General features: G+C 29.7%; 1 protein-coding gene across 2 annotated transcripts; it reads right to left on the bottom strand.

Moving 5' to 3' along the window:
- Positions 1–44: 44 nt before the first annotated feature.
- On the bottom strand, positions 45–25,338 carry Gprk2 (G protein-coupled receptor kinase 2). Of its 2 annotated transcripts, none has more exons than XM_074115010.1 (13): positions 24,983–25,337; positions 24,130–24,225; positions 20,100–20,215; positions 19,915–19,992; positions 18,570–18,760; positions 17,308–17,512; positions 17,064–17,210; positions 16,298–16,472; positions 16,006–16,214; positions 13,003–13,146; positions 12,785–12,922; positions 12,131–12,256; positions 45–9,724 (listed from the first exon to the last, which is right to left on the bottom strand). In XM_074115010.1, exons 1-13 carry the CDS (start codon positions 25,032–25,034, stop codon positions 9,644–9,646), a joined length of 1,758 nt encoding a protein of 585 aa, XP_073971111.1. In that variant the 5' UTR covers positions 25,035–25,337; the 3' UTR covers positions 45–9,643. The 2 variants fall into 2 exon arrangements, with proteins under 2 accessions (XP_073971111.1, XP_073971112.1); XM_074115011.1 differs by lacking the exon at positions 45–9,724 and adding an exon at positions 9,761–10,734 and having other exon boundaries at positions 24,983–25,338.
- Positions 25,339–26,612: the final 1,274 nt, after the last annotated feature.

Raw genomic sequence — 26,612 nt, 5'->3', positions numbered from 1 at the left:
TCCCTTAGAATCAGAAGCGTCAAAATGGAATACCAAATTCGAGATAACTGCAATTTTTTTATATATTTATAAAACATACACACGATTTCCTAAAAAACATCTTATTCGTTGCCTCAGAACATAAATTCCCGGTGACAATTCTAGATAGATTGCAATACTTCCACTAAGGAAATGAAACGAACATCAATATTTCGATTCCTCTTACATCAACTACTGCAATCAGACCATAGTCTCTGAATATGATCCAGTAAAACTTGGATTTGTTTACAACCAGGTTTTGTCAGCAGTAGTAACAATATTTGAAAATTACGTATAAAATACCACACATATTTCAAATATTAATACATTTTATTATATGGGCGATATAAAAATTTTTATATTAATATGAAATAATGTTAAGATATTTCAGCTTTTTTTTTTTTTTTTTTTTTTTAAAATTTTTATTTTATGATGTGCAATAAAAAGTCATTTTCATTTTATGAGGAAAAAAAGCTTTTAGATACAACTGTATTTTTTAATTTTTTGTTTTTCAATTGAAATTTTGTCAAGTGTACAACATTTACTTTATTTACATAATGTTCTTCTTTTTTCTAATGTCTATCTACTAGTAATTTATGTATATATTTATATATTTAAATTTCATTTATATATATTTTTAAATTATTTAAAAACTTATTTTTAAAAGAAATTGTACAATAATTTTAATATCAGTCCACAACACACTGAAATACAAATTAAAAAACAAAACATACGCAAAAACTTTTAAAATAAAATATTTTTAAATAGTAGTATTTTGTAGGGAAACCCAAAAATACAAATAAACCTAAAATACCCTGAGTCATAAAAAAAAAAAAAACAAATTAAAAAAGTCATTAAATTAAAAATCTACCTAATGTCACCGAGGGAAAAGCGGGAGACAATAAAGAAAATTAACTAAAATAAATAAATTCCATTAAAACGAATAATATCGTGATTTGTGTTCATCAAAGGGTTTATTTATTTGCTTTCAATCGGACCATTGTCTGATCTTCATTCATTCTCATCATCTAATTTAGAAATGTTGCCTTTTTCTCTATCTCCCTCTGACAATAACGAGGAACTCCTCCATTGCCCGATTCCGCCAATATTGCTGGAGGAAAGTGGCCTCCAAGCCTGACATTCGATTTATTTCGATAGGACCTCAACAAGTTACTATATTTTTGTTCATGATGCACATGCTATTATCATTGTCGTAGCCTAAATATTGATGGGGAACTGTTTCTAACGAGGTTCGATAATTTTGGAACCAAGCTCAGCAATTTAATGCCCATAGGTTGGATCGTTCTTTTTCTCCTTTAGATCGATAGTTTTTGTCCGATTAAGTCTTCCTAAAAAGTATGGTAAATGACCAGAAATTCCCTTGATAACAATTCTTGTAGAGGAACGTTAAAGAGATACTTTTAAAAGGCTTCTTGCTTTTGGAATTGACTTATTAAGGACATGACTGCAGAATCCCCAAATTCAAAAAATTCTATCTTTAGGCCACAAAAATCACCAGGAAAAGTATTAATAAATATTAATGAGAAAAGAAGAAGTGGTAGCTTTGGCACTGTGACGCAAATAGATAAACAGCGTAAATACATTTCATTTTAATTCACGCAAATATATTAAATTTTATTGCCCTTCTATAATTGAAATAATAATAATAATTATTATTAATATTACTATAAAAACTTTAATTAAACAGAATGTATTGCATAATGTCCTCATTTAAAGCTACATAAAAGGGTTGAAAAGCTTTATTATTTTTAGAACATTAAACTTTCAATAGCATTTAGTGTGAGAGGTTCTTTGGTGAGCGAGATAACCCACTGATAATTCTTCGGAGTAAGAATTAAAGCTGGGATTTGAAATTTTAAGATTTTAAGTCTTGCAGGTGCATTAGGTTTGGCAACCACTGAAGCTGGATTTGACTAATTTTCTACATACGAGTCGTTAGAAAATTCCCATTTCCTTGTAAATACTTGATGAACCAACTAGGCTTTAAAAAACATTAGAAAACGATAGTGTACTATGACGGAACACAAACTGCAGATGTCCAGCAAATTGTGGGCCCGACCACCTATCCTTCAATAAAAACTCAGGAACTACAATGTTTTAGAAATATGATTGAGGGGAACACAGTTTATAGCCCAAAATCACATTTCTTAAAATTAAAAATATACATAAATAAATACAATATTAACTTAAAACCTTTCATCTTAGTTACTTAGCATGCGATATATCCTTTTTTCATTTTGAGGATTAGTTTTTTTAAAAAAAGAAGACAATTAAAATAATCTCACAATAGCCTTAGCTAGATTACAAAATAAGATCATGTTGCAGTTATTAAGTTTTATCTGTCGTCACTCCGCATGTTTCGTGTGTAACCTCACTTGCAAGGAAAAAGTTCAAATAAACTACAGTCCGGTTATCATCAGTTTTTGAGAAAACAATCATTTTATAATTTTTCATGCTTCATGATATTCTTCTGGTAAAATGATCTTACACACCTAAACAAATTTAATTACACCAATCGAAAGAACCTTAAATGTTCCAAGTAATCATTTTAAAAAATTAAATAAATAAGATAATTTTAAAACTTTTAAATAACTTCATCTCACACAAACTGTTTCTAATTGAGCAATGACCAGTAAATATAGCCCAAACCCTTTTTTAGATGTTAAGATCATTTAACAGACAATATATCGTGAAACATTGTAAATTAACAAAATGGCCAGTTGCTTGCAAAAGATTGATAATCAAATCCTGGTTTATTTGAACGTGAGAAAAGTTAACAGACTTTTCTAGGGGGCGGGCGTTGGTCTAGTGGTCAAGAGCGTGGCTTTGTAAATGGAAGATCCCTCAGTTCGAATCCCCCAATCAATAACCAACAGATCCTGCAGAAATACAATAGTAGTCAAGGGATACAAAATTACCAGACCTATTAAGCAAATTCTAGCTCACAATATTGACTACTCACTTTTTTTGGAAGCCTACTCCACTCCCTATGAACATACATAATGGACATCAAAATTTTGTTTTAAACAATTGTGCCATGTTGACGGAGGTGAGAGCTCAGAGGCGCGATCTAGTTAATCACCATTGCTAAGTTAACAAATCTGAAAGGAGCTTTACAATATTTAAACAAAATTTAATACAAATTACATACTAAATTTGTTTTTCCTAAACTTGCCTTTTTTAAAAAACAAAATAATTATGTTCAAAGGAATTGTAATACAAGTCAAATTGATAATTTTCACCACGAAAAACCAACTAAATTTTACAGAACTCTGTAATCAAAGTATAAGATGAGAATTGTGGTTTTTTTGTTTAATAAAAAAGACAAGTTATGACACAATATTTTAAATAATAAATTATGAAATAAAATGTATTATATTTACATTAAATACTAATAAACATACTTATCTATATATACTATTTTTAAACGTAAATAAATAAAATAGATTATTGACTGAATTTACACAAAAAAACTTTTAAAAGTAAAAAAAATATCCATTACACAAATAAATAAGTAGTATGAGTGTGAAATAAAATAATAATAATGAAAAACTATAAATGAATTTAGAATAAAATAATTATGCAACGATAATAATAAATTTCTATTTTGTAAACGCATTTCGTAGGGATAAATCGCAGAATGCATAGTAGCACTGAATAAATTATAAAGATTTAAAAAGAAATGAGTAAATGAATTTATTGTTATAAGAAAAATGAAAATTATTATAAACCATTTTTACTGACAATTTGAAACCTCTGAAACAGAAGATTCATAACGTAAATGTATCTGGCTAGTCTCATAGAGGACACTCAGGCAGCAATAATCGTCACTCAGACAGATCTATTCCTGCATTTGCAGAAGAAGGCTGCTATAAAACCATCAAGACTTTGGGACTCCTTTTACTAAGTAAATCCTAAACGTTTTGGTCAAATAGAGGTTATCTATCAACTCTCACAAGCCAGGAGTCTGCATTGACGGGTAGAATATACAAGAATGTAGGTGGTACCATTATTGTTTTACGTAGATTATGATTTTCATTCCTATTTACAAGGAACTATGGCGGCTACTAAGGAACTACAAAGAGAAAGATTTCCCAAACTCTTGTGAAGGTGAGGGTGACTGAACCATTAAAAAGGGATATTTTCGGGTTAAGAGCGCATACTTAACCAAATGAGGTTAAGGAGCAAACAAGTTTGATAAGGACTGCGATTTTAAATAACCCACAACCCAAAATTTACAACTCATTGTTATAATTGATCCCGAGGAGCGGACGTTATCAAAAGAACTAACTGCTCAAACAGGACAAAACGCACAATACTCAGAATGAGTTCGAAATTGTTCTTTATGATAGAAATAGACAGTACAAAACAAGAAACAGTACAGGCGGAAAGCTTCGAGCTAGTACTCAATTAGACAATCGTCTAAAAAGCGAAAAAAGCAGATTTCGAATTTAAGTTGCCCACATTCTCACATGTGTAGAGGAGATACTTCTGCAATTAATCCCATTCAAGGTACACACAGTTCTTTAAATTAAATTTTTAAATTTAAATATTTTCCAAGAAAGTATTTTTTTAAAAACATGATAAGCTGAGGATTTAAGGATAAAGAAAAGTTACATGATAACTGATGTGGAAATTATCAATCAATTTCCTTTTAGAACTGAAAAGTGCACGTTATTTTTTTGTAGAAAAAAAAGTGAAATTATTTTGTTCTCCTTCAAAACGTGTAAAGAAAACTATTTTTTTAAAAAATACAACACCGATTATTGAATTTATATTTAAATATTTTTAAGATAACTATATAATTGACAATACAAATGCATTGATTAAAAAAACATAATAAAAATAGTATGAAGCGAAAATATAAGAAGCGAAACAAAAAAATATGGCATCTGATCTGTTTTTCAAGTATAATTTCTGAGTTTTTTCTATTTAATTTTTCCTTAAATTGCTAATTTTCTTTTTTATTTGTGCAATAAACTTTATTTTATTTATTATTTGTCTCTCTATCAAATAAATTGAGCAAATAAACCTATTTTGGCAGCTTATTTTGTAACGTAATAAAAGAAAAACAAAACAAAAATAAGAATAAATAAAACAAGAAACACGATTTTCTCTCGCAGGGGGGGGGGGGCTTTTTTGTTTTTTTATAAAGTTTTTTTTCCAAAAGTGAAGTAGTACCATTATGAACATTTTAAAAGAATAAAAATTATGCCTAAATATATTTTCGATTTTTAGTTGCTTAAACATTGTGCATTTATTATATTTAATCATTTTTGTTTAGTAAACCTTTCTTCAAGTACCCAAGAGAAAGATATTTTTTTATTTTAAATAAAAATAGCATCTTCTTTGGAATTCTAGTGTACTCTGACCGTATTTTTATATAATAATAGTATATTCTTTTGTTTTTATACAAAAAAAAAATTTGCTTTTTAGCAGAATACGAAATATACTTTTAGTGGGTTTTAACATTTAGGGTGTTCAAGAAGGATAAAAAAAAAAGAAGATTTGAAACAGAAATATAAGAATTAAAATGGCTGGGATTCAATTGAATGATTCAGTTTTATCTTTATTAAATCTAAACAAACCATTAAGAGATTGGGAAATTAATGAAAGGGCAATGCACGCACGTAGCAAGCAGTTTTTCTTTTTTACCAGAGGATCTGACCTTTCTGACCTTAGGAATACAGATTCCACTTTGTACACTGAATGTTTTTTAACAATAATCTCTTATAGAAGAATCAAACTGAAACATGATGAGAGCAACTATCTTGAAACACTTGTAGGCAGTTCCACTCCTGTGAGTATCCTCTACCGGAAACTATAATATTAAGCATTAAAATATTCTCTAGAGCAAACTTTCCTCTTATTAAATATATTCTGACAATTAATTCCAGGAATAAACTTTATAGAAACTAGTGAAAACAAGAAAACCAAATTACAATTGAGTTACATGCCTTTCTCAGATGGATTCTATCAACCTCAAGAAATTTTATTTTAACAAAAAGGGAATTTAAGAAACCTTCTTTCTTTAATGAGAATTTACACAATATAAAGGTTTTTTAAAAAAGTATTCTGTATTCTAGAGTCGAAATAGCATTTTGAAGTTAAAAATTCGTAGTTGAATTTCCTTGAATATTGTGTGGCAGAACCTATTGGAAAAATCTTACTTAAATGATTCAAATGATCTAAGGAAAAATAACTAACTCTTTTCTTATCTAAAAAGAAAAGCTACTTATTAACAGAAAATATAAAAATTGTATTTTAATAACAATAACAACAAAGAAAATAAGTGTATGTATGAAGTGTCTAAAAGTCAATTCCTTTAATAATCGTATCACCAAATCTGCAAGTATCTTAAATTAAACTAACTATATCATTTTTAAAATTGCGTCAATTAGAAGTTTGTTTTTTAATTTCTACGAGATATTTTTTTTTTTGTGCATCAGACAAATTGTTAATATGTTAATTGGAACTAGTTTTCTATATTTTTTTTTTTGAAATTGTATTTCTTAATGGACATTTAGAGAGATTTGAATTCTGGAATTTTTACTATTTACAGAATGAATTTGAGTGGCCTAAAATATTTATTTCACTAAAAATTATAATCGGGAACTACTAAAACGAAAACTAATTATCTTGCATCATGAGTTTCCTATATTTCTCTTAAGGAGGTAATAATTATAAATTAAAAGAAAAAGAAAAAGTGTTACCGTTCCGTACCAAACCGTAAGTTACATTTTCCACTAAAATTTAGCTCATTTGCTGCGGTTAACGTCTGGAGTGTCTTTTAGCCAATTTTGATTCTATAGAAGACACCTATTTTAGAAAATACAATATGTTCTAATTAAAAGTATTTTCAAAACAGTAGAAAATATTTCTTAGAAAGTTAAACACGTAAAATCTCAAAACGGTAAATTTATTTGTCGAAGTCTAGGGTACAAAATAAAATAGAAGATCTACAATCTAACTTCGTTACGCGAACATGTCAGCGATAATGAAAATTAAAAATTCAAGTAAGAATAAATCAAACTAAACTATTAAATTGCTGAAAACGAAATTAAAAAATGCATATTCGTACGTTTATTTATGGTTTAAAATATTTTCACGAGTTTTAACATCTTAGTTCTCGACGACTTGTGAATTTAAGAGTGATTATATCAAAATATTGTACATTTAAGAGTATAAAAAGAAGCAAACTTAAGAATATCCAATCGTGAAAAGTTAGGAACCAAGTACAGTGTAATGCCCTAACAATTTATAAGATTTATTTTATTTTTAAGTTAATCTTCTCTGAGGCCTTCAAATGTGACTAATTTTTTTGGGAGAGGTAGGGGCACAATTTTAGGTTCTAAGACACCGATCCTGAATGACTGATAATCATAGATCTATTTGTCTCACCAGATATAAATCCCCTTTTGTTTTAATACATGATAAATGCAGGTCTTGATTTATTTAAATAACTGTATTCCGATTGCGACCAGACCGCACTTTCCATTTCCGGGGCCAGGTAAGACCATCACCAAAGTGGGCTCCTGAGGTAAGTTTTTATAGAAAAAGAAAGAGAGCCAATGGTAATCCAGTGTTCGATGCAACCTTTCCGCAAAGCCCTTACCAGATATTTTTAAAAATAGCTCCTCAAATTACGATAGTATGAGGCTACAAAAAGACTATATACTCTTCTGAATCTGGTAACCATCTAGACTCTACAGGCCAAGTCCGTTTGAGCCCTATATTACGGATAACAAAGTCCTGGTGCCTGACACCCCTGATGTCATGAAGATGTTTTCCATTTAAGAGTCCTCGGACAACATACAAAGAACATACTTAGCCCCACTATTTAATTATTGTACACTTTATAGGTACCAAAATTCTATTTATAAACCCAACTACCGTCAAGTACCACAACAGATATTTTAGCTCAAAGTGGGCTGGCTTTTTAGGACATTCCTTTCTCCACAATCTATAATCAAAGCTATACATCAGCCTGTACAAAAAAGAAAAGTCACATCTGAATCAGCCCTCAAGAAATAACTTACAATCTGTTCCTGTTTGTTGGTTTGTTTTTTGTTAGTTCAGGAAAACGTGACAAACCCTAAAAATGTATTGCACCCCCGCAAAGATATTTATGGACTTTTTAAAATTATGTGCACCTATTATTATTCTTATTAGACTAAATATTAAAGAGATGTTCTTTTATTTCAATTACTTTTTTTTTTTGGTAACTAACACTGAAAAATATTACACAATGCAAACAAGCGAATACAATATTTATAATATATACAAAAATGAGTTATTTTCATTTTAGAACTTTTTCTTTTGTAATATTTTTTTCATTTTCCTTATTTGTGAATTTCTTTTTTTTAAAAATGTTATATTTCTAATAAAATTCTAAGCTAAATATACTGCTCACTTAAGTTTTCTTTAAATATTTAATTAGCTATCTTTTTTTTTTAAATTATTTACAAGCGTTGTACCATTTTCGTTTATTTCTTTGTGATGTTTTGTGCTCGTTTCGTTTTTTTATACGATGTTTCATGTATAAAGATATTGTTTAATTTTGACCATTTGGTTTTACAACACTAATACAAAAATGAGATGGGTTATTAGTTCCCATTTTGTGCTTTTGCTTTTTAAATAGTGAATAAAATTAGTGTAAAAAATAAATTATGTTCTACCAGAAACAAGTTTAGGTTTAATTTTGTTCGTTTTTTCTCTTTTTTTAATCGCATCTTTTTTATTTTCAAAACTTTCTAAAAATGCAAAGATAATGTTTTGGCTGTGTGTTTTTTCTCAAACATTACTTACATTTTTATTTCATTGTTTTACGACTTAATGTGTGAGCACAATTGCAGCTCTAAAACAATGACCGCGTTTTATTATTCATATTTTAAATAGAAGACCCTTAATCTTATAAGTTCGTTGCGGTAAGAAAAAAAAAAAAATTGTCTCGATAAAATAAAAATTTAGGAAGGAAGCAGATAAAATATATTAAAATAATTTATTATTTGTAAGATAAATTTTGTCCTAATAGAAATTTCTTGAAAAAAAGTCCTTTAAGGATTGATTTTTAAAAGATATTTTCCAAAACTTATTTCCGGTAGAATATATATGCATAAATTATGTAGTACAATACATAAAAAAATTACATCCATTATAAAATACTAAAAAAAATGCGTAGAATATATAAATTATAATACCCCTCCAAAAAAATGTATTGGACACGTAATATTTCTGATTTTTAAAAAGTTACAATAAATATAGTTTAATTATTATATTTAGTATACACACTAAGTTGGCACAGAAGTTTATAGGTTTTTTTTTAATTTTGTTTAATTTCCTTAAAATACGTAAATCTTGGATAGCGAGGTGTAAACTGTTAATAATACAATCTTCCATACCCAAAAAAAACAAACATTAGGCTTGTCTTGTTTACACATTTTTATAATTTCCGCAAGAATGAAGATGGAGTAATTATTAGAAGTGAATGAAATACTTCTAATTGATCATTCCAAGTACAAGGTTGATTTTTCTTATTTTCTTAGATTATTTCTTTCAAATTTCATTACAATTACAGCTTTAATTAGCCGAGTGAATTTGTTGATCAGCTAACTGCTTGTTCTGATTTTGATGTCAAGTACAAATCATCTATAGGTACTGGCATACTACGTGCTGACTGTTTCTTCTAGAAATTTATCACATAAAATAATGTATTTTTAAAAATAAATTCTTTAAATTAAATATTATCGGCCAATAGCGGAAGAAATCATGCAAGCGTTTTTTTTTACAATAGGTGAAAAGCAGTAGAAGCTTCAAAATTTAACACAACATTAATAACTTCAAAAGATTAATTCATGCAAAATACATATACTAGACCACCACTAATATTCTGGTTAAGATTAAGATGGTATTTGTTAGTTCAAAATCCAAACAATTTTAATTACTGAAGACACAACGTGGTTATTTCGTCTGGATAGGCTCAAATTTTATATCAATATAACTTTTCTTGATGAGCTCCTCCGAATATCGAACTTGTATTTGCCTTGGTCATAAAATACAAGTCACAATAATAAGATGGGAGATGTCATACTGTAGAGGAAGTCCCAGTAAAATTTTAATTAAGCAGAAAAATCGAAATAACATTTTTCGCTTTCTTGACAGAAATTAAAGAAATTATCCCCTCAATTTATCTGCGATATGATATTTACTTATTTAATTAGTAATTAATAATGAAGGCAACAAGCTTTCTATTATTGCAAATACTCGCTACATATTATGTTTAATACTTAATACTTACTTATTTTTTAAATATTTTAGTTTTAAATTGTATCTGATTCATTAGAATGTTTATTTATGATTTTATAAATTTTCTTAATTTATAATAAACGAAATCGATTACTGATGACTAAACTTCTTGTAATTAAAAACATAACACTTTACAGACGTACGCACAACACACTAGGGAGCCACAATAGATCTTTTACTAGATCACAGTGGACATAAAATATAAGTAAACTACTGTCTTAACAATCTACTGATAGGTATTCAGAAGGCAGTCTAAACTCTAAAAACTCATAACTTCCTGCGATTTTTTAATTTTTGAGCTGGTGTTCTCACGTAACAGTCGCCATTTATTGAAGTACCCTTTTTTTTTGGACTCAGAAGTCCTCAAAAAATGGATTTCTCGTGAAAAATCTATAGAGAAAATTTGACATGATCATAATACTTTATCTTACTTAGTAAGAGAAAATAAAAAGTGATTTCAAAAATACGTTAAGATGCATAACTTATTTTTTAAATATTTTAGTTTTAAATTGTATCTGATTCACTAGAATGTTTATTTATGATTTTATAAATTTTCTTAATTTATAATAAACGAAATCGATTACTGATGACTAAACTTCTTGTAATTAAAAACATAAACATAAACCTCACATAAAATGTAGCAGCATGCAACTAAAGTGTACTAATTTAAAGATCAGTGCAGAGTATATACATAGTTTGTTGGAATCGAGCATACTGATTTAGAAAAATCATCAAGCCTTATATTGTGATAACAAGTTTTCATCAGCAATGACCAGAGATTTTTTCTTTTTTCTTGGAGGTCAATTTCTATATATTATCTTGTACGTTTCGGGTAAAAATGGTGTCCTTCGTCACCATTGTACTCCAAAAAATATTTTTTCTGCCATTGCCAATAAAAACCTGTACATCTTACCCAGCATGCTTCACAAAAATGCTACATAAAATTTAACATTTTAGTTTTTAAGCTAATCCAGTCTTTTTTTTTTTTGTAAGTTTAATGACAATAGCAGCCTATGTTGCTAAGAAAAGTAGTGAGATAGCTACAGAAAATTTAATCAGAAAGTAAACATGCACTTTTATTTACGTATTGCAATCCAACTTTTTTTAAAAAAAAAAATTTATATTTACAAAAACGATTTTCAACGCCTTTAAACTACTGATTAAAAAAGAATGGCTGTTGGGGCACTGTGAAATTTTCCAGAAAGCTGCTTAGTTTTCCAGGTGTTAGAGAAAGGCAAACTCTCTCACGCAACGAAGGGAATACTGAAGAGTGAGTGGTTATCCCTACTTGCCGGCTCTTCTCTCACAGTAATTAAGAGCAGAGGTGAATTTCCACCAGCGAGTGGTTATCCCTAACTGTTGATCCTAAAGCTAGAACTTCCTAAAGAGTGATTGTTGTTTTGTTATCTGCAGATGCGGAAGGAAGTATGGTACTGATACTAATTGGTGAACAACAGATATAGCCCAAATTTTATTCAAGTGTTTTAAGTTTAGATCACAATTAAAATGATTTTTCATTAAGCATTTTAAATATTGCCACATTCTGACAAATATGTATAACCTTAATTTATATTAAATTAATTACAACTTTTATTAAATAAATAAAGCTGTTCGGAATTTTTTTAAAAACAAATTTTGTTTATGTCCCTCGTTTCGGCCTTTACCAGTTGAAAATCGTTGTAACAAATAATAATTAAAAGCAGCAACATGATTCATGCATTCTAAGTGATAGTTACTCCAATAAGGAAACTTTTAATTTAAGAATGGTGATCTAATAACGACTTACCTTTCTTCTAAATGGAAAACATCCTTTCTTCTCTGGTTGTGGTAATGCATTAAGTATTAGATCAGCTGATGGAGTATTGTTAGGTCCAAATATATTTAATTCTTTATAACATTCTGTCTCGATCATCTGATGAATTAAACAATAATAAAATTCAGTAACTAAAATATTATCATTTTCAGAAGGGTCCCACTTGTAGCAAGCATTTTTTTCCTCCAATTCACTGGATACTGAAGAAGTGGCTAGCCCAATTCCGCCATAAATTACAAATTTAGGGAATTACTATTCCTACAGGGTCGCAAAACATAAAATTAAAAAAATGCAAACACTAGGCTGCTCACTTTTTACAAATATGATGGTATAAAACTATACACGAAGTTATCGAAGAAATTGGGCAAAATTATTTCCGGTTTACTAAAATAAGAACCGATACAAGGAAATTTGTATCTAATCCGTCTTATTTACGGGCCAATGATCTGAAAAAACTGTATTATGCCGATCAAATAACCGGAGCGCAAAAAATGGTATATTTCTGTTTTTTTTTTCTTTGATGGCATTTAAAAAACAAGCTAGATTAGCAATTTCAAGTTTTCAAACAAATAAATTTTGTATTATTATATTTAAAACTAAAATGGATTTAAAAAAATTAATACATACCTCAGTCTGCCATGGTATGGAAACAGATCCAGTATTAAATTTCGAATAAAAAGTATCATCTGTAGCATCTAAATTAACACCTTTTACAGTTGAAAATTGTTCAATATCTAGCACATCTTTTGCATAAACTGCATGAGGCTAAAACCAAAAGAAATTAGAATAATTATAAATTTAAAAATTATGTATATATTAATGAGAATCTGAATTAAATTACATACATCAGGTACAAAAGGAGGTTCTACCATTCCAGCTTCTAATCTTTTCCAATTGATCGATTTAAAAAACTCATGCTGTTTTACTTCTTTAGCGCCATACCTACCACAATGACAACCTAATCTTGCTTTACCAGATTTTTTCAGCAACTAAAAAAAAATAAAAATTAATATTTTTTGGGGGGGGGGAGTGAATTTTCGTTATAAAATGTTTTATGAAAGCAGAAAAAAAACGAAAACTTAAAACTGTTTTTCTTTATTAGGATTCCATTTTTTTTTTTTGAGGCAAAAGATACATTTATTGTTGTGTATCAATTGTTTGCAGGATTATTTTCCTTACTACTATATTTATATAAACGATCATTGTCGTAACAGTAATCGTAGTTAACAAAAAATATTGCGATTTTTCACAAAATGTGTAAAAAATTCAAATCACTATTTTCTAAAATCATAAGTGTCGAAGGCCCAAAACTCTATTTATCACGCATTGTATAAAAAACTAAATATTGACTTAGAGCAGAACAATTATTTTTCGGATAAATTTAAAATAGATTTTATTAAAGTTATTTTCAAATTAAGAGGACAATTGCTGAATCTGAATTTCAATGTTGCCAGAGATGAAACTGTACATTTGTGTTCCATGTGTAACCAGTCTGCGATTGAAGATACCTTTCATTATGTAAGTGTCTGTCCTGTACTATCTGAATTCAGAGTAATATGGTTAGGAAAGAAAGTGTTAACTGAATCAGAGTGTATTGAATATTTAAATGGACGCGACTGGGATAAGCTATATAATTATCATATTAGAGCATGGAAGTACAAAGCTTTCTCATACAGGAATATAATGCTTAGTATATATTAGAATGTAATGGAAATTATGCGATAAGTTCTGGCTGCTATTTTGTATTTTGTATTGTAAATTTTTAATAGAATTTGGTCAAGCAGATGGACTGCTGTCCATACTTTTGTGTAAATATGGTTTACTGTTTATAAGATTATGTACATATTAATTCAAAATAAAACAATTAGATATTATTATTATTATTAAAGTCATAAGTGATAAAGTTTATTTCTGGTACACGGATTTAGGCTCTAAGTTTAATATCGGAAGCTGTAGTACTTCAATTGAGGAATTTTAAGATAGCTTTCCACAATTTGTAGTTATTTTGAGGTTTTTCCCTCTATCTAACACACTTACGTTCACCCGCTCAAAAACACTGCGAAAAAGACACAGCTAAAAATAATTGTGCCTCAAAATCTATTTCAGGTAGCAATACTTTCTTTTACTAGGAGTAAGAGAATGTATAGAGAAATTTTATTCAATTCAATTTTTTGTGGTCATGTGTCGGTAAAGATAGGAAAACAAATATTTCGAAAAGAAGGAAATTTTGTAATGCTATAGGATAAAGAAAACAATGAAGGAATTACAATTAATCTCTCTTCCAAAAATACCAGTCAATTCATCAACTAAATTAAAAATAACGAAAAATAAGTCTGAAAATGTTTGGGTAGAGACCAAATGAATAAATAAAATCATTTTCTCTTCCTTGGGGGCCTAGAAACAAGGAAGGAAGCAGATATTTCTTATTGTATACTTCTCACGCTGATGACATCATTCAAAGAATTTATAACTATATCGTGCATGGACTGCAAATTATTTAAATATCATATAGTACATTCCAACTTACGTACTTAACATTAGATATGATTTCACATTATGCATTGAGTAAATAGAATATCAAGGTTTAATGTAAATATACAAGCATCAATCACTAATCCTTGAATTACGATATGTACATATATTATTTAATTAAAATAATTATTATTCTATGAGAATGTATGGAGACCTTATCAGAATTTAATACGCTTCGCGTACTTGTAACTGTTTATATTTTAAGTAATGGATCGATTAAACAAGAAATGCGCAATAGTAGAAGAGCGTTAAAGAAGAAAGATTTTATTAAAAAATGTCAAACAAAAATTTAAATCTTAAAAAATCTGAACGAACACAACCAGATTGTTTTTTTTTACCGCAAGGTAGTAAAGATTTTTCCAAAACTATTTCGAATGAAATTATCTTCAAATAATTTGTGTGATTGATTTTCTAGGGTTAATAACGGCTTTTATACACCTTCTGCTTTCCCAAAATTTATTGTTCCCTTCCAAATTAAATATAAATTTTGATATTTTTGCAAAGAGATGCAGGAAGAATTCTGAAAACTCAGGGGTTTCTGAAGATTAAAAGGATTAACCACCGCTTTAGAAAGAAACTTATCCCCCACCTCTCTCCAGGAACTGCTTTTAAACATATGTTGGAACCACTGAGTGATTATCCCTAACCTCGTACATTCAGAAATTGTTTTTAAGTAAGCCTGGGTGTTGGAGGAAAATAGACTCTTGTTAGAAGCCTCAGATTTTTTTTTTTAATTTGGCGAAGCCATTTCTTGGTATACTGCGGAAGTGTTATATTGGCACTATAAAGTAGTTAGCCCTGGTTAACGGCTCTTCCGCTTACGCTAGAACTTCCTTAGCGAGTCTGAGAGGTGTTTTCATCACCTAAAAGTGGATGTGCTGAGACCCATCTGATGATACCAGAGATGGTGATATCAGGTCTCATGCGACGAAGATTTTGATGTTCTCATTAAACAGGACTGCCATTCGTACTCTTGTATAGAACATGCCTTAGAGAGTAAATTCTGTGCAGCTATCAGGAAGTTCAGAGATTCAGCTTCAGAAGATGCACTATAAGGAACTCTTGTTTAAACTGGAGATGCGGCTAAATGATGATAAATTATGAAAGAGGCATGTTTATCGAATTATTTAAAAGCAAGCTTTGAAAGCCTAAAGATTTTAGTAAAAATCTGTTAATGTTCCCTAAACGCCAATCAAAAATAGCCCCATTATAGGCTATTCACTTAACATTTGCGAATATTTATGTGAAATAATTCCGCAGGATATGTCTTGGGTCAACTGCATCCAAAAACTAAAACATTAATATAATTCACTAACCTGTTTGCATAATGATTTCGCATCGTCTGTAAATTTGGTTGAATATTTTTCCTGATCTGATTTCACCCGCCTATCAACTTCTTCCCTTTTCACTTTTTCCTTTCTAGCTCTGAATGGTGCTTGCCCTTCAATCATTTCAAACACTAAACATCCAAAACTGAACCAGTCTGGGCTAAATGTGTATTTCTCGTTGTCTATAACTTCAGGAGCTATGAAGAAAAAAAGGATTTTTTTGTAAAGAAAAAAAAATACAAAAGAAACTAATAATAATTTTCTATCAAAGTTATCTAACCCATGTATCCAACAGTGCCAACTCGCCCTCTGACCATTTCACCTTCAGGTATTTCAACAGCCAATCCCAAGTCTGAGATTCGGACGTGACCTGCATCGTCCAAAAGTATATTCTCTGGCTTACAATCACGATATACTAAACCTTGATAATGCAGATGCTCCAACCCGCAGAGCACCTATTGAAACAAAAAATAAATAAATTAGTATTCTAATGTACTCCAATCTAATAATAACAATTAATAATAGAAAGTGAGATGTTGAAGAAAAATGGCTCCATTACTATTATTATTATTATTATTATTTGTATATGTCAATAAGATGCAACAGGACATACAATAATGCAACAGGTAAAAATGACCAAAAGGAAAAATGTACAAAAAAAAAGTTGGTAGTCAATACGTAGTTATTTCATCAATGTGGCAATCAACCTAGTTAGTCGACGGTATGAATTTAGATGATCACGGGGTCATCATCGATCGAGGGATTGGTTAGTATTCTTGAAAGAAGTAATGGACTGTATAATGTTAGTAAACAATGTATAGTAAATTTATAAAAAATGGAATTTGCAGCTATGTATAAATTAAAGCTATAAGCACAGTACTAGTAATTCATTAAAAATTCAAAAAAGGTTTTTGTCCTCAAATCTGGAATTCTATCAATGTTTTTGATGCTTCTTATCTGATCTGATTTTACTCTACACATCGAATTAGTGGTACTTTATAAGTACTTAAGGTTGCTGCCTCAAACCTACAAACATTCAAACATACCTCAGCCGCATAAAATCGTGCCCTTGGTATATCAAAACCTGGGTCCCCGCCCATATTATAAATATGAAATTTGAGATCACCACCGTTCATGATTGTCAGCACCAAACATAAAGCATCTTTGGTCTCATAAGCATATGCCAAGCTTACCTAAAAAATAATAATAATAATTAATTAATAAAATGTATTAATACAAAATTATTTAATAACAAGTTCTTTAAAAGAAAAAAAAAAAAATTAAACTTACTACAAATCTAGAATTTATCTTTTGTAAAATTTGTTTTTCAATAAGGACCATGGCTTCTCCTTTTCGTTTTTTAATCCTTTTTTTTTCTAATTTCTTACAAGCGTACATTTTACCAGTGGCTCGCACTTGACATGCGCACACCTCACCGAAACCACCTTTACCCAAAACTCTATACATTCTAAACGTTTTATAGGTGACTGGTTGGCTGTAAATAAATGAAATTAATTAACATTAAATATTTCTTGGCTGACTCAGAAGATTTCTTAGGAAGTTCAACCATATTAAAAATTTACTAGCAACAAGGTGATGTAATCAATTTATTTGGACAGCGTTAAATATCTAACTTCTATGAAAGTTATATGTACAATTTACTAATTTTTAAAAGCCATTTTTCTTATGCAGCGGGCTTCAAAACTTAAAAGACTAAAAATAAAAATCATGATTGCAATATCCCAGAGAAAGTGATAACGCTCCGAAAACTGTATGAAACAAGTTTTTTTTTTTTTTTAAATTAGATTTTGTAAAAAACAAGATGAACTACGCTTCTCGGCTTTGTACTCAGTTTCAGAGACACCTGAGTAAAGCTTGATGGATTGAGTTTTCTTTTCTAAAAAGCCGAACTCTCATTTCATAATACACAAAGAATGGAAGTAGGCCTTCCAGAAGTAGTTAAGAGCCTTATTTTCTTCTTTTTTCTGATAAACGTACATATGATAAGCATAGTCAGGCCCATGCGCTACATGCAGAAGCCAAAAAGAGGCGATCTTATGAATGAGAATAGCACCTTAAGTAAACATAGGCGAGTGGCCCAGCAATGAATTTTTTCGCCTTCATTGGCCTTAAGTTTATAACCCACATTGATACGACTATTTGTGAATCAGATGGTAACCTTCACAGGCCAGGCAAGTACCGGAATTAAGTGCCCAGGTACCCACACAAAATATATGGAAGTACACATCTGGATAGATAGGAAGTATCTTTCTAGACTTCCATTAACCTCATACGACTTGATAACTAGTAGCTTACTAGTCTAAAACGACCGTAGTACTGGTTGCCTAAAATTACGACTCTGTAACCTTTTTGGGAAACCCGCTATGTAAGTGAATTCGCCCAGAAAACAATCGTTCCACTAAGTGAAAATGAAAACATCATAATCATCCACCATCACTTATGAATCAGTTTCTGAAATCTAAAAGCTGGCTTTCCTTCTTAATTCAATAAATATTTTATAACATTTTAAACTTTCAAAATAGATGACTTACCTCTCAAGCCATTTCCATTGAAGATATCTATGGAAATACATACTACTCTCGAACAACTGGAAAGGTTCTCCAGCCAAAAATGTTTTAACTGTAGCCATAACATCATCAAATAATTCCCGATTTCCGGATGTTAATTTCTCTTTGCAAGCTTCAATTAAGCTTGAATTTAATACATCTATCGGTGAGGGTGCCTACAATATAAAAATAATAAAACAATGGCTAAACAATGAGAAATAGTGTACTTTTTTCTTTTTTTTTTTTAGAAATAAACTGTAATCAAATTAATTTTTCTTTAAATTTCAATAGTTTTGCATATAATTAATTCATGTTTGAATAGATTTCTTAAGTAATGTTAAAAGGGGTTAAAAGGTAGTTGATTTTAAAAATAAAAATTCTTTTGTTCGCAAGGAACAATAGAGAGGTTATAGAGGTTAGTTAAACTTTACAACTATTATAACTTTTTGTATTTGATTTTTTTTTTCTTCTTCTTAAACGGATAAATCGAATGTTCTAAATCTGGTGTCAACAGTACAAAAGGAAAATTAAATATTTTCACCAAAGTTGGAAAATTAAGTAGTTTAAGGACAAAGTGAATAAGCAGATAAATTTTCTTGAAAAATATGTTTCGCATAAAACTTTAAGGCAGCCGCCTTTTTTTTTTTTTTTTAAAAAAAAAAGTCTGGTGTAGTAAATGCTTACACAAGTTTTCTTTCACTCTACACTTTTCATAAATTTATTCCAGCAAAGAATTTTCACGTGCCCTAAATAAAATCAAATTTTATTATATAAAAATAATTTTGGGCGAGATCTTCAACTGAGCAGCCGGAGAGAGAAAAGAGATCTTACAGGAGGTTATAGTTATGATCAAGGATTCTCTTTTAAGTTTGGAAAACAGTAAATAGGTAATATTGCGGTACAATCCAGTAAAATTGCACTTTGGGGGGGGGATCCCACTCTCGCCCAAAAATGCCATAAAATTTATTTTCCAAGGAGAATGTTTTAAAAACAAATCTCAGCCTCTGATTTGTAAAAATATTGCGATTGTTTGATCTGCCAATGATTAAACTTCACTTTACAAATATATCCGTGAATTCAATTCGCATAACGTAAGCAAAATACTAAGTGTGATAGATACTGAAGCAGACTAACAGATTATCTTATGGCTTAGACATCCAATCCTAAATTTAATTTACACTATTTTTTCAATTAAACATTTGGGAAACAAATTTGATATAAGAAAATAAGATTCATTACAATTACTTGCATTATTCTAAAAGAGTTAAGTAAGAACTCGGTTTAAGAATTTGGATTAAACTTTTTAAATCTTAATCTTTAAAATACTTACATCTCTTTTCAGGTACGTATCGTAAACTGTGTGCGCTTGCTCTATACGATTTTCATCAGATTCAACTTCATATTTCTCCTTAAAAAAAAAACTATGTACTTATGGAAGAAAAATGAAATTTATTGCCATGATAAAAGAATATTAATATATTAGCACAAAAAGAATATCAAATTTTATTCACTTACAATAGCATCAAGGAAAACATTATATCTATGATATTCTGGCCTTTCTACTTCACAGAATTGTCTAAATAATAATCTACCAATTGGTTGTTGATCAACCACATAGCTGTATTTAATATCTGCAAATTAGAAAATAGGAATAGATAATGACAAATTACGGTGGAATCGTTAAAATTTACAATTTTCAATATTTCAAACAATTGAAAGCTCAATAAAATTTCATTTTGCAAAGCATTTTCTTTTTTTTTTGCGATCGTGAAAAAATAATTTGTTCATAAAATTAATTTTAAAAAACTAAAAAAAGATCTCAATCAAAAAATATTGGGGAAAAAGAGCCACAACAAATCCAAGTAAAAGAAAAAAAAATAATTAAACAATTTAAATGTAAAAAAAATTAAAAGTAAGAAATATACTTTCCCATTTAATAACAAATCATTGAAGCATGCACGCAAAATTAACACTCTCTGAGAGAAACTAACGCTTAATTGATTTAATTAACCCCTCTTTTTTCTACTTTCTCTTTTCTCGACGTATGAGAAAGTATTGAAGATATGCTGAGTTTTACAATACATTACAATATATATTTCATATATTTAGTTCATATGCGAGACGGAAACATGTGTGAAGTCGAAATCTCAACACCAAAGTGATTAGACTATCTCTGCTGATTGATGTAAGTTCGAAACCGGTCAGGGATGCAATAAACACACATTTTCATCAAATAATAGTTTTAGTTTTAAAGAATTTAAAAAATATAATTCTAGATTTCTTTTTTCTTGAAAATGGAAAACAAAAATTGTTTTGAGAATCATATTTGAATCTAATGTAATTTTCTGTTATTTATTTATTTATTTTTATTTTTTTCAGGACAGTAGAGCTGTGGGGTTCAACCAAACGCTCCAATCGCCAAAAGGATTCAATCGCTACAATCTAAAATACTTCGAACTATCGTAAACGCTACATTTTATTGTCTCCAACCTGACTATACACACTGACCTTAACATTTCTTTTGTCACCCAAGTAGCTAAAAAACGATACAGAAAACTCCACTTCAGTCAGCAATCGCATATAAATCCTTTAGCTCAAAATCTTTCTTCTAAAACTCTTCCTGACAAACCGGACAAGTCGTCTTAAAAGACAGTGGCCTCGTGATCTACTCTCAAGTGAAGAGAGAAATGTAACTAACCATATAATGTTTTGGAGTGTTACCACTGGGTAACTTCTCCACTCGTTACCTTATCATTTATTACTCTATTGTATCATTGTTACTTATAGCGCTAACGCGCTGATTGTAGCACAATAAACGCAAAAAAAAAAAAAATCAACAACGTACTTTTCGACTTACTTAGAGCTAACTGCAAGTTTGGAGGAAATAGATTTTTCCGTATTTTTTTCTTCGAAAACTGCATCAACTATTTTCTTTAATACTGATTTTTTTTATTTTACACTCTATATCTCAAACATTTGCCCATAAAAAAGCATTTTTGGGTTAAGGGAAGGAATAGGATTCACTGTGAAAAACTATTCCACCATACGGTCATAACTTTATAATATTAACAATAATTCAATGTAAGCAAAATATCAAAATATGAAGAAAATTGGTTGACCAAAAGTGCGACTTTAGAAATGGATTTTCAATAAACTTGTAGATCCACTGAATAATGTACGTCCACAGCTCTTATTTTTACCAGGAAACTTTAATTAAGCGTGGTTCTTACGTAGATGAAATTAAGCTCGCGATAACGTAGGCTCTTCTTGGCGTATATATTTAAATATATTTAACAATTTGAACACTTTATAATATTTTTAAGTATGACTTGCCTCACCAAAATTACGAGTTGGTAGACAAATCAATCAACTGGAGTGAAAAGAATGGCTTTTCCGAATTTTCTGCAATTTTTTTTAGACAGGCGGCAAAGGGTTTCATTTAACACAAATTTAAGGACAATACTAATACTAAGCCTTTTCATCACTTTGATTTGAAACTTTTACACGTGGGCTGCTAGGGAAGCCGTGACAACAACACTGCTGTTGAAGTGATCATTATAATATTGATGTTGCAATACGGGAGATTTTGTTTAACAACCGAATCATAAAAAAAAAACATCTTACTCAAAAATAACATTTAATCAACAGTAAACCTATATTACTAAGATTATACCAAACACAATTTTCTGATTCCTTAGAAAAATTCAAGAAGATTCCTTAAAAAAATTCAAACTATGTAACACTCTTAAACTATGACCCATCTTCATCATAGTATTAAAATCTACTAGCCTAAGACACCTTAAATACTCTCACAAGAAGAAATAATTATGTAGAATAGAAGTTATATTTTAGAAAGTAGGCACTATGCTAAGTCGAATTCTGTCGAATCAATTAGACCGTGTTTAAGCTTAATTGCACGACCATTGATGGAGAAGATGATAGGACACACGAAGTTACGTTCGTACAGAACAGAGAAGGAAATTTATTAGAACGCATAAAAATAATTCCAAGTATGATAAACATTGTTCTCTTAAAATTAAGATACAAAATATTCAAAAATGAAGTTCAAATATATCTAAAGATTGAACACATGATTAAATCTGCTATGCTGATCAATTATTTTATCCTCATAGCAAGTTTTATTTCAATGAGATCGATTATAGTTTTTCATCCATCTTCAGAGATTTTATCAAGCGCATGTGTGAAGCATTTAGTCTCCTCATAAATGTTTTGACACCTAAGTTATGTTTATCCATTCAGTGCAGCTAACCAACATCAAAGAATCATAAGTCCGAATAAATTTAAAGACCCGGCAAATTTTAGTTTATTCAAAAAATGATACGGAATTCACTTAAACTACATTGGGCGGAGCAGGTCGTTCTTTCAAGGAATTTCGGTAACTACTTTATTAAAGGGAAAGCAAATAAAACTGAGGTGTAGCTCAGTGATTAGAGCACTAGTTTCTCTTCTTTGGAGCCTCTGACAACTCACTAGCTAGCGATAGTACGAGGGAGCACTGTCCAAAGACTGGCAGTGCACTGAAAAAGCTTTGGGTGCCAAATACTTAATATGTTAACGCGCTTCAAATTAAAACAAAAAAAAACTATACATATTTATTGTGTGGTATTTTAATCGTTCATGTTACATTTCGCAATATTTCTTTTATGGTTAACTTTTTAAGGGTAAGCAGAATATAAATCAACAAGTAATTTTCAATTAACATTTAAAATTATTTGTGTCACTCACGGCAATGAGGAGACGGAAATGACGGCTAAAACGACAATACTAAATTCAGCCAAACTGTTCGTATAAGACGGCAACGAAGCCAAAAAAGGACAAATAAAGAAAATGAAGAAATGAGTAGAGGCAAAAGATGGGAAAATATTCTATAAAATAGAGGGAGATCATTCGCTATGATATGTTCACTGGGTGACGCGCAAGACACGCATATGGGAAGTTTGACCCTCTGAACCAATAGTATAAATAGCATTAGTATTTCAGTAGCATATCTTTGACCCAGACTGAATGCATTGGTCAGCAAGATGCTTAGAAGGATATTTCATAAAATGAATAAGCTATTACCAAAAAGAAGGATGTACTTGGTTTTCTACCCTACATAGAAAGAATAGCAACACAGGAGAAATAAAGATCTCCTAAAGAAATTAGGCAATATTCAAGAACGTCATAAAAATGATACGATAATATATATAAATATGAGTTCTCGCAAAAGATTCAATTAGGAGTTTACTATCATTGGACATTTTGGGTTAAATTATGAAGTGAGCCAAATTCTAAACGAAAATAAAACCAACATTACTAATAAATGTACAATTCTTACAAAACATTTTCCTTGCATTCGTTTTTCCAGGTATGGAAAACATAAACATATTTCAATTGGAGATAACTTCATCATAATAAACCGGCATTGGTTGTCTAATATAGTTACTTTTAGAGTTATTAAACACTTTTGGTATACAAAAGTATTAATTTTTTTTTACGGTTATCTATTCATTAATTAAAGGATCAAATTACATAAAACTCTTACCAATTTTATTTTTCAAATGTAAACATTGAGAGACATGTGGGAATTGTAAAATCTTCTTCCATTTTTTGCTTTTGCCCTTATTACTATCTGCACCACCTTAAAAGTATATCAAGTGTTATTAAGGTGGATGCTTGACGACAACTACGAATTGATTTACAAATTATTAATTAGGTAATAGATGAAAAAAGTACATAAAACAGCAATTTGAGTAACCAAAGTGTTATTTTTTTAAATTTAGGAGGAAAATTTACTGGAATTTTAATATTAAACGAAAAGTACTATATGATTACAAATAATGGGTACTATAAAGTTTAGGTACTACGTGCCTACCTTGATAGTAAAGGTCAAAATAATTGAACAATCTATAGACCAAGCTAAAAATATTGCTTATTTGTTTTGCATTGTGGTCTACATTTTTTTTTTTTACAAAATGATAACTAGCGCGAGATAAAAGTATTATAACCTTTCACATGCTTAAAACGTTATTTTAGAAATATTCTCTTTTGAATATTATACAAACCAAAGTTTCATACAAAGAAAAAAATAATTAAAATTACAGGAATTAACAAAACATTTCAAACAGGTGCTGGATGTTAGGTGTTCAATGGAAAGTAAACAATAAAAATAGTGTAAACATTTCTAAAAATATATCATTGGTCATTCGTGATAATACTGTTAATATTTACTATTTTTCTTTTGCATTTTTTCATATTTTAAGTTAGTAAAAAAAAAACTCCAATAAATTTGAATGATGGCATGCTTTGTTAGGGAGGTAAGATATAGTTTAATGTGCTGTTTTATTGATTTGGTCTTTTGGGTTAGGTAGGTTGGAAAAGTTTTAACCCAAACTTACCTTCCCTTGCTTTTAGATAAACTGTGTTTGCAACTATATTCTCCAATTCCATGAGTTCCAGCTTGAAAGTTTTCCCGTTCTCCGGGCCGAGAACGACCCGTTCCCATTAAAGATGTGTTTACCTGTAGTAAAAAAACTAACGGGGTGTGGTGGTAAAATGGCGACAAACTTTTTTTTTACAGTCTGTACATTCTCAAATTGAATCACAGTAACAATTTAAAAAAGTATTCGTTGTAAAACAAAAACTGATAAGAGTTAAATTTTAATTAAAGGAAAATTAAAATATGTTAGTTCGGAGCACGAGTTATACTGCAGACTTGCAACTGTTCCTACCGGCCCTACCACCTCACACTCACTGGAGTCCAGTGGAAGCTGGGGGCCTCTGGGACAAATTTTCATCTAAACCAACTTGATCTTATCGAACATGCCCCCTCCCCAGACAAATATTTTCTTTCTATTACATAGAATATCAATTTAATTTGTATTCAATTTAAAATGTTGTTTAATAAAAACGAATTAATGATTCTAATTCTAAATTTATTGAACTATATAATCAATTGAACAACCAATCAAATGAGATGGGTCTGTTGACTTATAAGATACGAGATAATTTCTGTCATCCATGTACAAATAGTTTTTTGCAAGCAAATTTAATTATTTTATCTTTCATGTTACATAAATCCTTTTCTAGCACTATAGCAAACATTGGTACGTTTTCGAAGTTTTATGTATTAGTTTCTGAAAAAATATTTCGCAATTGTATAATTTATATTTTCACAAAATACATTTTGCCTCTCTTGGTTTAACGAATAATACTGATGTTGGAATCTAGACAGTGCATTCAGAGTTATCTATATCTATACACCGTCTATAGGTGTTCGAATTACGGGCACCTGAGCCCATTTGCTGAAAAGTATGTATAACGCCGGTCAATTGTTAAGGGTGTGGTCGTAAGATCTCTTGTTCTGTTTGTTTTTTTTATTTCGTATCGCTCCCAAGTTCCAAGTTTATAATATTCTACTAGTTGTACAGTAATATTAAGCAGTATTTTTTGGAATAAGAAATATATATATATATAAAGAGAAAAATATTTCTTATCTCCTTTTAAATTGAGTCCCAAAGAAAAGTTGAGATTTAAACATCCATACAAAACGTTTACTTCGGGTTTTTAGAGAAAATAAATTAATTTCAGAAATGAGACTGTCATAGACAATCCTTTTAAGGAGAAAAGATCAATATTAAAACAATAATCGTATTTAAATGAGAAGAAACACTGATTTTTTTCGCCCCTTACTATTATAAAAAATAGTGCTTATACCGAATTTCGAAAATAAAATTAAAAACTTATGACAAGAGACATTTCGTTGACAGTACCTTAACGAAATAGAAACTTTTAGTTATTTTCTGACATTGAATTGGTAGATTCATATCGCAGACCGACAGCACGGATAAATTTGTAAAAAAGACTTTTGCTTGATAAAGACCCTTAAAAAAGTTTTTGTTTCCTTTTACGAGGAGGAAGAGAAAGTAGGAAAATTAAAATAAGTACCACCTAAGTTAGGTTTTACCTATTGGAACAAAACCAATTGTACAAAATGGTTTCTTTTAAAACCTATTCTTTTAATTAACA

The sequence above is a fragment of the Rhodnius prolixus genome, unplaced genomic scaffold (assembly GCF_049639745.1).
Source record: "Rhodnius prolixus isolate KJV_2025 unplaced genomic scaffold, Rpr scaffold_7, whole genome shotgun sequence".
NCBI lineage: Eukaryota > Metazoa > Arthropoda > Insecta > Hemiptera > Reduviidae > Rhodnius > Rhodnius prolixus.
The sequence above is the reverse complement of the archived record's forward strand: the minus strand, read 5'-3'. Positions and strand labels throughout refer to the sequence as shown.